Raw genomic sequence first — 14,326 nt, 5'->3', positions numbered from 1 at the left:
TCTTAACAAGCCTACAACTCTCTAAAATAACTTGACAAGTCTACAACTGTAGTAGGACATGAGGAAGATGCTAATTGGAACATTTGTTACCCAGAGATTCCTCTATATATGCTTTGCTTGACGACCAAGAAAAGCTCAATATAAAAATTTATTGTAATAGGTGCAGATGTAAAAAACTTGAATGAGAACAATGGAAATCCAAGAAGAACCAGTGATTAAAAAAAATGTTTTTTTACTAAAACCCACCAATATAATCGTTACTTCCATTAATGAACGAGTGAAGATTTGTCACTGACAGCCATTTGAGACTGAAAACTGGAATCCTTACAAAGGTATCTTCATAGTTCATCCTCCTCTGATCACAATGCTCAGCCTATAGATTCAACGCCGAAAGCCAAAAGTGGCATCGATCTAATCTAAAAGTTCTCCTCCAAATTCTCAGAAGCGGCATTCCCACATTTTTCTTTATTTTAGCAGTTTTGATTGGTAATGGACAATATGAATTTGACTTTGGGCTGGCCTCCAGCCAAGTATTGCTTCATCAGATGACTCTTGATAGTCATGTTGGAATTTTCAGTACGTATTTTATTATGCAAAAGGATTATCATCATGTCGGGTAAACAGCTTTTACACTCGCTTCTCATACTTGCGCACATGGATGTTAATCCCAACTCTCTCTTGACCAATCGATTTTCTTGGCTCGGATTCATATTTTGATCTTTTATTTACTAATAAACTGCGAAGATATGTTTTAAGATAGCTTTTACGTGGAATTAATTTTGATTAACTTTTGTAAAGCAGAGCGGTTTGATTAATTAGGAAGCTGAGATAGTTTTTTCGAAGCTGTAATAGAGTTGGGTAGGATAGATTCGAAGTACTCCCCATCAAATTTAGGAACTATTTTTGGGTGGGAATTTCCTAACATTTCATCACTTAGATATGTATATCGTTAATTGACAAGCATACAATTTTTAAAAATTGACCAATCTTAAAAGAAGAAAATTTTAACATGCACCCGTGGCAAAAGGTGATTGGCATGCCTAAAGACCGTTCTAAGCAACAGTAAGGCTCATACCTTCAAATTAGATTAAAACTCTGGTAACGTCCACATCGGATAAGCTTTTCTTTAAAATTGATGAGGTAGCCAGAATCGATTGAGACTTGACCAACTGCAGCAATAGAAATATACTTTATTTTTAGATTGAGAAGGAAACGTCTTTCTAGAGCTAAGGGGAGTTATGATGCGGGACTTCCTGAACACCGAGTTGTGTTTTGCGACTCGCGACCAGATAATCTCGCTTTTTCTATCAAATAGTCATCAAAGTATAGAATTCAAAAATAAAATTTATTTAGAAGATCTATTTGGCGTCACAACAAAAGTATGAACAAAAAAACAACACCAATAAATTCCGTATCTATAATAGATAATAAAATGATAAAAGAACAAATATTCCGTAGGCCAAGTATGAAATTAATTAAAAATAATATTAATTACATAACATAAGAGGAATCAACGTCTTCTAAAAATAATGATATACAAAAGGAATTATCAAAATTAAATAATCATCTATTAACAATAAAATATAAATTAAAAAAAATATTATAAGAATTAAATTTTAAATTTATAAAATATATAAAGACTAAAATATATTAATAAATAAAAAAAATATTATAGGATTAAATTTTAAATTTATAAAATATATAAAGATTAAAATATATTAATAAATAAAAAAATAAATTTGTTTGTAGATTTTATTTGTCAAAAATTAATTAAGAAAAAAAGTATTTTTCTAAATTAAATTTTCGAAAAATATATTTGATATTCACTTTTTAGAATTCACATAGTGAAAGAAAAACGTGTTAATACTAGTTGGATTCCGGTTGCCGCAATCAATCTAAAATTCAAATCATTCCTTCTAGAATCCCGATCATGATTTTCTTTTTATAAGGATAAATCCTCATCTTATATTTTTTATATTACTCTCTATTTAAACTCATAACACTACATATGCAAATTATCTTAAACCCCCTCAGATCGCTTAATCAGCTAGCAAAAATGGTATCATTACCCTATTATGCTTTCTTAATCTCTTTCTTTCTTATCCTCTTTACCATTCTCATTCGAAACTTTCGAAAAACTTCGAATTTGCCACCAGGTCCTCCCGGCCTTCCGATCATCGGACATTTCCATCTCTTAAAGAACCCGATCAACGTCTCTTTATTCAAACTCTCCCAAAAATATGGTCCAATTATGTCCCTAAAGTTTGGTTCCCGCCAAGTTGTAGTCCTCTCTACTACCCCTCTAATCGAAGAGTACTTGGCCAATAACGACATCGTTTTCGCCAACCGTCCTCAACTTCCGTCGAGACAAGTCTTCAACTACGACAAAAGGAACCTCGGATCGTTACCGTATGGTGCCGATTGGCGTAACCTCCGCCGACTCACGACGATAGAAGTCCTCTCATCGAGACGGGTCCAGCTGGCCTCTACCACTCGTGTCGGAGAAATCCGACACCTCGTCAGACAACTGATCGGGAATAGCTCCGACGGACGGAAAGTTAACATGAACACGTTCTTGTACCTTCTAACGGTTAATATAATGATGCAGTCGGTTTCCGGCGAGAGGTTTATTGAGGACGGAGTCGATTCCGAGCAAGTGAAAGAGAAATTGAATCATCTAAAGCACATGTTTGGGCTTGCTGGGTTTAGTAATGCTACTGGTGATTTTATTCCGATGTTGAGATGGATGCCATTTTATAAAATGGAGAAGATGATTCGAAAAAGGTTTATAGAGAGAGATGGATACATGCAGGAATTGATTGATACAAGAAGAAATGCTAAATCTTATAATAGGGTCAGCGATTCGGAGAGCAAGAGGACGATTCTTGATGCGCTGCTTGTTTTGCAAGAATCGGAACCCGAAATTTATACCGACGACTTCATCAAGGGGACTATAATGGTAAGAAACAGAGCAATTTAAGTTTTGTGGTACACACTACACACACTAGTCTAACAGTAGATAACATACATTTGACCCTTCAACTATATCAGTTTTTACATATGAGACCTCTATTTAGTTTTTTTTATTTATTTTCATTTATTCTTTAGACAATGATCCTCCCTCTACCTTATTTCCAAATCCCACTCAACCAACATGATCGTATCGTAATTCGCCGAATTGCTAGTCCAGAGGTTCTAATTTGTGACTTTCAAGTTGACTGCTCACTCGAATAATCATTGGGTCAACAAACCTCTACATCATGGATTTGTTTATGTTGTGCGCATTGTTTGTGAATCTAATATCACAATTTTAGCCAGAAAAAATATTTTATTTGTGTCGGAATGTGAAAGTTCAAACTGTGATCAAGTGTGCATTCAGTTAGTTTAGGGTCTGATCATGTGTGTATATTTGAATTGAAGAATATGAGGACCAAATTGTCATTATCATTTAAACTTTTATGCCCTCATAGTTTGGAGTTCCTTTTTATTTTATTTTCAGCTGATGCTAGTAGCAGGAGCAGACACGTCAGCAAAGACGATGGAAGAAATAATTTCACAATTGCTTTCACATCCAAAGGTATTGGAGAAAGCAAGGGCTGAGATCGACGCAAATGTAGGACATTCTCGACTAATGGACGATTCAGATCTTTCCGATCTCCCATACCTCCAATGCATTATGAACGAATCACTAAGATTAAAGAATCCAATCGGAGTTTCACCGCCGCACGAGTCATCCGAGGATTGTACCTTAGCGGGTTATCGCATCCCGAAAGGCACGATGTTATTGGTTAACACGTGGCTAATACATCGGGATCCGAGTAATTGGGAAGATCCCGAGACGTTTAAGCCTGAGAGATTTGAATTGGCGGCGGAAGAGAATAATAGTAACAAGGGAAATAATAGTAGCTTAAAGTTTATTCCCTTTGGATTTGGGAGGAGACGGTGTCCGGGAATAACGTTGGCCAATAGACTTATGACTTTGGCTGTCGGAACTATGATTCAATGCTTCGATTGGGAAGATTCCGGTATGAATTCCGGTAAGAATTACATTGACAAACCTCTTGACGTTGTGTTTCGACCACGACCTGAACTTGTGAATGTTCTTTCACAACTATGATCAAGTGGAAGATTATTAAAGGTACTTTAGTGATCAATAATGTTTAGAGGACGGACCTACCATAATAAATTTTTACTTGTATTTGAAATGCACTGTACGTGGACATGTATATAATACCGTCAATTTCATAATTTTGAGTGAGACATAATAACGAGTTGAAATTGACATGAATTGTTTGTAACATTTGACACCTCAAAAAATAACATTTGACGCCTTTAATTACTACTGGTTAAGAAAGCACGTGAGCAAAGTTTAACATCGCAAGTATGTATATGGCTTCTAGAAGTAGATCAGTGGAATATGAGAAGATATTTATTAATCGAAACAATAGAATTGACTGTCTATCGTTTCGATTCAAGTCGATCTAATTTTTAATTTCTATTACGCTTGAATTGATCACTTAAAAAAAAAAAGTTAAGTTACTAGAATTGCAATCGATTATTGAAGTATTTACTGATTTAGATTAGTTGACTCTAAACGATCAATTCATGAATCGATATTTTATCAACTTTTAACTTAACGAGTCAAATTAAATAGTTTACCTTCTTTTTACGAATCAAGCTAATGATCGATTTTGATTCGATTAGGCCGACTTCAAATTCGATCGATTATTCTTTTTCGATCCCTCAAAATGAATTTAGTTAACAATTTGGTATCTAGCGTTTTTTTATCATGTTTATATCTCTCCATTAGAATTTCTAACAAACTCATACATTTTGCCTACGTGGCTCGTTAATTCCGTTAATATTGTCCTAATCAACACCACATAAGCGACACATCACCACTTGACTCAGCTAATATGACACATCAGCATCCTCAACCTTTCAAAAAGAATTGCAGATTCCAGCCACCATTTCGGGGGATGCCTCGGTTGAATATCGTTGGATTTCGAAAAAATTTATATAGTCGGACTCGTTTCCGACGAGTGAACATCGTGGTGTGTCGGAATTTTCAAATTTCACATTTTGATAAACAGATCTAAACTTAAAGTTGTGGAAACCGAACATTTAAGCTTAGATCTGCACCAAAAGGTTTGAAATTTGAAAATTCCGACACTACCACGATGTTCAACTTGTCGGAACGAGTTTGGCTATGTAAAATTTTCCAAAATCCGACGACGTTAGACTGCGGCACCACCGGAAGTGGCGACAGGACTACATTCGGTGGTCGCCGGTCTCTGGATTTCCGAAAATTTTATATACCCGGATTCGTTTCGACGAGGTGAACATCTAGTGCAGATCTAAGGTTAAAGTTTCGAAAATCAAACTCTTAAACTTAGATCTACACCACACGGTTTAAAATTTGAAAATTTCGACACCATCATGATGTTCACCTCGTCGAAACGTGTCTGGCAATATAAAATTTTTCGAAATCCAACGATATTCGATCGGGGCATCGTCGGTAATGGTGGCCAAAATCTGCAATTTTTTTTGAAAGGTTAAGGATGCTGACGTGTCATATTAGCAGAATCAAGTGTGATGTGGAGCTAATGTGGCGCTGATTAGGAGAATGTTAACGAAATTAACGTGCCACATAAACAAAAGATATGTATTTGTTAGAAATTCTAACGGAAAGATATAAATGTGGTAAAAAAACGCCAAATATCAAATTATCAACTAAATTCATTTTGAGATACTAAAAATATTATTGTCCCCTTTATTTCATTCGCAGAAAAGTTGCGAAAATAAAAATTGACACTCTTTATTTTATCATGCAGGATAACGTGTATTTCACTTTCGCAAGCCATGCCAAACTGCAATAATAGCGCTCGCACAGAATTCATGGATGCAAATGGAATGGGTATTTTTGAAGAGACCCTTTTGATAGGATACAAAATTGTTTTTCAGACTGGGTCCATCCGGTAAATTATTTTCCGGACGATTTTGAAATCCTATCCGCATCGATTCTCTTCCACAAACATAGAAAACACAAGTCTTCTCTCCTTTTTCTCCGTCTTCTCTCCCTCTCTCCGTGTAGAAACTCAGTCAAAGCTCCGGTGAACTTCTCTTTCTTGCTTTGTCAACGATCTCCTTCATTCTCTTCATCAACAGACAAAGAAGGTATATGTTTGGCTTTCTGTTGTTTAGATTTTGACGTTTTTGTTTTTGGATTAGTGTGGTCCCATTATTTATGTTCGATTTTGGCGTGTTTGTTTTTCGTTTTATTTAAATAAGGTTGTGGCAAGTATGTGGGCATTATTGTTATGTTTTAAAAGTTTGGGGACCGAATTGTTTTTTAAGTACGAGGACTTGATTGGAAATAAATCGAACTATAAGGGTCTAGATGTGATTTTAAAGAAGTTTATTTCTTATAAGATCTTTAGTGTATTTTATAAATGTATGGGGACCTAATTCTATATACATACAGAAGTATATGGATTTTATTGTTATTTAGTAGAAGTGTGTGGACCTTTTCTCGAAAATATAAGGATTGAATTTTAAATTTGGAAAAATACATTCAATTACAATTAAGTGCTCATAGATTTTGAAATGCGTTTGTTAGTTCTTATTTATTGTAAATTTGTATTTTAGAGACTTGATTTAATTTTTTTTATTATTTAAGTACAGGTTATTTATGGCGGAAAGATCATTGTGGCTTTTGCAGGGACCTCTTGATGCTGATATGTAGTGGATGCAGCCGAGTCATAGATCGGCTAACATATTTAGGTCCCACTCGAGACGCGAGAAGATATTGAAAGTTAGGAGGGCAGACTCTTTTTTCTAGATGTGTATGAATGATATGCGATACTGTCCACCAGAAGTTATGGGCTATATAGAGAAGCTTGAGTTTCGTTTGGCATCGACTATAGGTCATGTCGAGTACGACCATCATCTCGTGGCGGCATTGGCCGAACGATGGAGGCCCGAGACTCACACCTTCTATTTCTCCATGAGGAAGGCCACCATCACTCTGTAGGATATAGAGGTCTTGTTGGGCCTGCGTCTGGATGGTGATCCCGTTACTGGATCTGATAGTCCTCCATTACATATTGACACATATCTTATGGGATTGTTGGGCTTTCGGCCTTATAGGTCAGGGACACAGATTTCGCTCTCAAGCATTGAGGCTCATGTACGGACATATATCGATGCTCCACCTCCTTCAAACATACAGGCTCAACAGAGGGCCCCTTGTATTCTCGCGCCCTTGCTTGCGAGTTGCTTCTTTCCTGACAAGAGTCAAAACAAGATTGATATGATGTTGTTACAGAAGCTTGAGTGTGTTGACGTGTGTGGTAATTTGAGTTGGGGCAGCGCTGTGCTTACATATACATATTGCGGATTATGCGACTCCTCCCTTATGAAGGAGAATGATTTCATTGGGTGCAGATTACTTGTACAGGTCTAGGCTTGGGAGAGGATTTCCAAGATCAGACCTTCCTTTGGACCAGGCATCGTACCATCGACTTTGTTCCCGTTAGCTGCCAAGTAAGATTTTGTAGATTTATCATTCTAACTAAATTCTTATTTATTTATGTTTTCGGATGGATGATGACTTACAAATTATCATCATGTTTTAATTGATGCAAGTGGTCAAAACCTTTGAGGAAAACGCACATTGTAAGCAACTCTCTTGTGGCATTTAGAGACCAGTTATCCATCATGGCTCCAGACGAGGTATGTTCTCATCGATATTCTTGTTTAAATCATAACTTTATCTATTTGTTATTTTTCAAAACAAAAATGTTTTTAACATTTATTTTGATCATTTTATTTCAGTTCGATTGGGAGCCATATATAGAGGATGTCATGCATGATCTGCATTCGGGTTGTCGTCGAGGGCAACAGATATGGGCATCTATGACTAACCTGCATCACTACAATGTTGTCGAGCCACACTACCCCGACAGGGTAATGCGGCAGTTTAGGTGACTGCAGATGATTTTGGATTTCCAGTACTAGATCAGGTTATACATAAGAAACTGCACGACAAGCAACGGTCTGGAAATCGGATAGATTGGGCCATGGTTCATGACAAGTATGTTCAGCATTGGAGCGGACGGGTTCAACATGTCCAACGTGGTCATCCAGTACGGGCGATTGCTGACAATTATGACAGTTGGTACTCTAGCAAGACCGTCTGTTTCCTCCAGGATCTGAGCCGTCATCCAGACCCACTAGGTTACCATGGCCATATGGATACGGTGAACGCCATGGTGCGTATCTACTTATCTGCGTCAATTGTTCAATGATTGTATTCTACTATTACTAATTACAGTTAATGTTTCTCGTGTATTGAATTATAGGGTGAAGGGCTGAGCTACTTAATCCAGTACCACCTTAATCTTGAAGAGAGGTAAAGAGATACCGAGCATGCTCAGCATTTTCGGTATACTTCTAATAAGAGCAGGCAGATGTGCAAGGCGGGCGGTGTGCCAATATTGGACCCGAGCGTGATCACGAGTTCGAGCTACGTACACTTGGACCGGAGCCAGGGTTATGTGGAATCCCAGCCGATAGTACGCACCGCGTAGACCGGGAGGGACGACCGAAATTCCGAGAAACAGGCCCGACTACCTACGCCAGGAGTCGTACCTCCTCCTCCCCTTTTTTATGATGCCCCTCCTCCTGCAGCACCATCATCTATTGCTTCAGCTCCTCTATCACCAGCATTTGGCTATCCTTCTCCAACAGCAGCATCATTTGGTGCTTCAGCTCCTCCCATTTGACTTACCTTCTCCAGCAGCAGCAACATTTGGTGCTTAAACTCCTCCCGTACAAGCATTTCACTCTCCTCAAGCAACAACATTTGGTGCTTCAGCTCCTTTAGCACCATCATTTAGCCCTCATCCAGAAGCGACATTTCCAGCTCCAGTCGATATTGATTATTTTTCTGATGCAACCCTGGCGGTTAGCCAGTTTCTATCCGGTCGAACGACAGTCGATGGAGGTGCACATCAAGGCATGGGGCTTGTGGGTGTGTTGTGTCAGCCTGGTATTACTGATGATGACATGTGTGCACTTACCGCGTTAGGGTTTGGACCATATGGAGGTCATGGCATGGGGTTTCAGAATGCTCCTCGTCTTGAGCCTCAGTCTATTGAGTTAGGGTTGGGGATCGGGTCAAGTTCGGAGATCGATTACCCAGCCACCATATTGGGATCATCACGACCATCCTCCGACACCGGGTCATCGACCAACGATAAGCATTTAGGGCAGCTCGGAGGCCATGCTCCCCCTGGTAAGTATATATTCATTTGTTGTAATTCTTATATATTTTATTAGTATCAAACATTATTTTGATACATTTATTTTTAGATTCTCCGTCTCATCAGACACTGCCGCAAGACCCCTACTTAAATCGTGTAGCTTGTTAAGGCAAAGAGCAAATGAAAAAATGGGCATACGGTTGCTCCAACCATCTTCAGGATAAATTTTGTAGACGTAGACATTAAGCTTGTATTATTTATTTATTAAGACATTTAGATTGTAGTTTTCCTTATTATGTTTTATTTATTTATTACGAGTTTATTATTATTAAGTCATTGAGATAGAGATTATAAAAAAATAATCAAACACGATTACAAACGTTCATAAATTATAGAAAATAGTAAATAATACAATCAGTCAATTTACTCATCATCATCATCATCATTGTCTCAGTCTCGTCATGATCATCATTCTCGTTGTCATCACTCCAGTGTCATCATCATTCTCATCATCATCAACATACTCATCTTCATTAGTCTCAATCTCATAATCATCATCTTAGAGTGGCACATTTCCTTGAAGTTTGTACAGATCGTGCACCATATTCAACGGGCATTTCTTTCTATTATGGTCACTTGCATTGCATCGACTACACATTGGTAGACTTCGTCTTCCCCTGTTGACATGATCCATCGCGCTCTATAGTCTTTTTACTCTTCTGCGACCCGGACCGGAGTGGTGAACCATTCTAGTGTAATCTGGTAAAAGCTGTCATTCGAATTCGGGCCAATAAATTGGTACAGGAGCAAAATCATCACTGAACTGTAGTCTCCATCCATCTCTTGCGTGGCACGGATGAACGAGAGTAATAGGATCGATATCTAACTCCTTTACAACAGCCACTGTGTGCGAACAAGGGATCCTGTATGTGTCCCATTTCCGACATGTGCATGAACGCTCGGAAAACAAAACAGTATGTTGATTATCGCTGGTTTCGAGATGCAATGAAGGAGTTCTCACACTATATATAAAGCGATGATCGTTTGGGTATCTACGTACTTTGTGGAGTCTAGCATGCTTCATGTACGTCTCGTATCTGTCCATTGCTGTCGGTGAAAGTGCTTGGTTAAATCTTTCGATGGCCTTAAGCTCATTAACAAAAATCTATACAGCTTTTTCGTGTGTGGTCTGGACCAATGCCCTGGTTGGCAAGAAACTATCACTTCTCATCACGTTATTGTAGCTCTTTGTGTCGTTCGATGTAGTGATCGAATAATTTCCACTTATCCAGGAGAATTCTTCAGAGATACGTACATGCACCCGGACTCATCTTTTCAAGATCTTCCCACGCCTTGTTATAGTTAGGCTCCGCCAACGCGGTACCCACGACCCTACATTAGGCTTTTAATCCTTTCTTTTTTGCTACATTACTAAGCATATTAGCATGAGCGTGCTCCAAGAAGAACCTGTAGAGATGCAGTATTTAATTAATTCATTCATTCATTTATATGAAATTTGCAGTAATGACAGCCAAAGTGGTATAAGCATTACCTGTGAACTCTCCAGTTTTGCAATTTTACATCAAGCTTCTTCGTAGCAACCAGGATGCCTGTATGACGATCTGATATGATACATGTAAATGTATCCTGTATAACGTACATTTTCAGGTACTTTGAGAATCAATACCAACTGTGTGTCGACTCCTCGTCTATGATGGCATATGCGACTGGTACGATTGTACTGTTGGATGTCTTGGCCATCGCCAACATCGCCTTTCCCTTGTACGCACCACAAAGATAACATGCGTCAACAGTAACTGCGGGATTATTATACTGAAAAGTGGGTCTTGTCACTCAAAAGACCAAAATACTGAATAAATAGACATAATTATTTATTTATGTAGAATTGCGTATTACCGTGTTTAGTGAACATGTATTTCACGATTCGTACCTAAAAATCTTCTTTGGGCTATGTACACCTCCGTCCACCTTCTTGAACTTCCAATGGACTATCGTTCTAGGGTTAGAGTCTATGAGTGCTTTCATGTAACGAGGCAGTTGGAGGAAATTTGTCTCCCAATCTCCGTAGACCTGGTTCAACGCTACAACCGAATTGTCTTTTAATGTCGACTAAATGTCTTTGACCGAGTAATTAGGACGATTGTGAATCTTCTCCAATATGATACTGGCAACATAATTTTGCGTTATATTCTTGTCTTTACGTCCGGTGTCTTTTCTGTGACAGTTGTATGTGTCACACCAGACAACCATTTGCCGCGTATTAAATTCCTTATTTAAAGAAGCTCGGCATTTCCAGTTGCATACAATACCGCGACCTCACTCGGTAGTATTGTAATGACTCGAAACCTCCCGGTACGATGGCCATACATATCGGGTACGAGCACCGGTGACACAACGTCGCCACAGAATCGACAAGACTGTCTCCACAGACCACACACATTTCCAGCATGCTTTGTCCTAACTCGCACGCTCCAGGGAAATTTCGAGAATTTTTCCAAAACTTTGGAGTTTCTATCGATGAGCTACCGAAAAGAAGTTGCAACTTGTTGGTATGAATAGTGCAAATCAATTACTATACCACATCGTCTTCTACGTAGCTTTACAATGTGGGCTGACACATCGCACTACCCTCAAGCAATTGAAGTGATTGTCACAAGTATAATCGTCTCCACGTGTTATGCATACTAAATACAATGTTTTCATGTTACTCTTCGCCGTCTCATACCTTACTCCTCGACGAGTTGACCACTCCATCACAGCATACAGAACCTCATTTTTATCACTAAAATACGTTCCGAGCGTTATGGTACTAGGGTTGCCAGAATATAATGTTGGTGTAGCTGGAATGCGGCAGTTTGTTATCTCGTCAAGTCTCTCCATGTTGCTGAACACATGATAATTTCTTTTGCGACGATCAATGTAATCCTCGTCTTGAGAAGAGTCGTATCCCCGTCGTCCAGGAGGCCTATTACTAGACCCTCCAACGGGCTTATATGTTTATAGTTGTCCCAAATTCTGAATTCGACGGTGGATGATGAACACTTCATGACTCCATGTACGACATTGATACATCCATGATAGTATAGCATCATCATTGATATAAATATATTGTCTTTCACCGCGATCATTCATATAAACAAATTGGAGAAACAATTGTACATCTTCTCTACGAATCCCGACATAACGGCACATTACTTGTGAGAATTGATCGTAATTCATGATACGATCAATGTAGTGCGTTGTCTTGGCCACACTCTGCACTACGATCTTGCCATCCACAATTTGAAAAGAACTCTTCCAGTATAGATTCAAAACGCAATTCATATTCACTGAAAACACAAAACTAAAATGGGATCTTTCTCAATTTACAGTAGAGTAGAGGGAAGAAGGAGGGATGACGGAATGCTTGCGGATCGGGAAGTAAGTTTATATTCACAAAAAGGAGCCCAGGAAAGGGTTATCCGAGTTTGACCGGTAGCTCGTCGGTCAACCTACACGCATTAAATAAAAAATGACTGCCCCTTTCGGGAAGTCATTTTTTATTTAATGTGTGTAGGTTGTTGTTGGGTAATAATGGGGTAATTATTTCTTAATTGTTTTCGGAAAGTCACTTACCGGGGAAAAATATATATATTTTTTGTATTAATGCAATTATTCAGAATAAAATTGGTTTGGAGATGAACCGGTTTGAATCAAACCGTTCAATCGTATATATCTAAATTACGTCCTACATTGTGAAATTCTAGCTAATTCCATTATAGATATAATAAGTGTACTAAATATCAAATTCGATTTGTATCAAAATGAAATTATAGAATCGAAGTAGTTTAGATTTAGGGATGAACCAGTTTGAATCAAACCATTCAATTGTAAATCTAAATTACGAGGTAAATTGGATCATTTGAGCTAATTCCATTTTATATATAATAAGTTCACTAGTTTTAAAATCTGATTTATATGCTAATTCCATTAAAGAATCGAATTAGTTTGGATTAGGAGATGAACCGGTTTGAATCAAACCGTTCAATCGTACATCTAAATTACGTGTAATTGAAGCTAATTTCATTTTGGATGCGTTGTAAAGCTAATAGATAGATATAAAACTTTTATGTCGAGCACAATAGCTTATTAAAGATGGAAGTCTAATTAAATCCACTCCAAAATATGCCCATGTACATAATCCTTCGTAACTAAAGTCTCTAATTCCTAAAGCCTAACCCCTAAATCATACCCTACAACCCTCACATAATTGAAATTTGTGAAATTCACGATTCATCGATCTTGAATCAAACTGTTCAATTGTACATCTAATTAGTGTACTAATTATCAAATCCAATTTCTATGACAATCTAATTATAGAATAAAATTGGTTTGGATATGAACCGGTGTGAATCAAACCGTTCAATCGTACATCTACATTACGTGGTAAATTGTGTAATTGTCACTAACTCTATTTTAGATATAATAAGTATACTAATTATCAAATCGAATTCATACGATAATGCAATTATAGAATAGAATTGGTTTGGAGATGAACCGGTTTGAATCAAACCGTTCAATCATTACGTGGTAAATTGTGTAATTGAAGCTAATTCCATTCTAAATATAATAAGTGCACTAATTATAAACTACAATTTATATGATAATTTCATTAAAAAAAATGAATTGGTTTGGATTAGGAGAACCGGTTTCAATCAAACTGTTCAATCGTACGTCTAAATTACATTGTAAATTATGTATTTGACATAATTTTATTATATATATTAAGTGCACTAGTTATAAAATCCAATTTGTGTAATACTTCCATTATAGAAACGAATTGGTTTGGATTAGGAGATGAACCGGTTTGAATCAAACCGTTTAATCGTCCATCTAAATTACCACATAGGCATACACGTGTGATGATGACTCAAACAAATGGACATATAAATATAGTGGTCTGATTTTATTTTAAATCGGACTGTATTAATATGAACCGAACTGAACCGATTTTAAAAGTCAAACATAATCGATTCAGCTCACATCTTCTTCGTCCTCGA

At 37.6% G+C, this 14,326-nt stretch overlaps 1 protein-coding gene across 1 annotated transcript; it reads left to right on the top strand.

The window, feature by feature from the left end:
• Positions 1–2,251: 2,251 nt before the first annotated feature.
• Positions 2,252–4,117, top strand: LOC139882496 ((+)-piperitol/(+)-sesamin synthase CYP81Q2-like). Its single transcript, XM_071866808.1, has 3 exons — positions 2,252–2,959; positions 3,109–3,192; positions 3,500–4,117. Exons 1-3 carry the CDS (start codon positions 2,252–2,254, stop codon positions 4,115–4,117), a joined length of 1,410 nt encoding a protein of 469 aa, XP_071722909.1.
• The last annotated feature ends 10,209 nt before the right edge of the window (positions 4,118–14,326 follow it).

Source organism: Rutidosis leptorrhynchoides, unplaced genomic scaffold (assembly GCF_046630445.1).
Source record: "Rutidosis leptorrhynchoides isolate AG116_Rl617_1_P2 unplaced genomic scaffold, CSIRO_AGI_Rlap_v1 contig277, whole genome shotgun sequence".
Classification (NCBI taxonomy): Eukaryota; Viridiplantae; Streptophyta; class Magnoliopsida; order Asterales; family Asteraceae; genus Rutidosis; species Rutidosis leptorrhynchoides.
Note: the sequence above shows the minus strand (reverse complement) of the source record. Positions and strands in the feature narration are given on the sequence as shown.

Excerpts from the sequence above, each read along its gene's own strand:
- LOC139882496 (XM_071866808.1), top strand. The coding sequence starts at position 2,252 with ATGTCCCTAAAGTTTGGTTCCCGCCAAGTTGTAGTCCTCTCTACTACC. Across the intron at positions 2,960-3,108 it reads TCATCAAGGGGACTATAATG|ACAATGATCCTCCCTCTACC; the intron begins GTAAGAAACAGA and ends TTTATTCTTTAG. Across the intron at positions 3,193-3,499 it reads GCCGAATTGCTAGTCCAGAG|CTGATGCTAGTAGCAGGAGC; the intron begins GTTCTAATTTGT and ends TTTTATTTTCAG.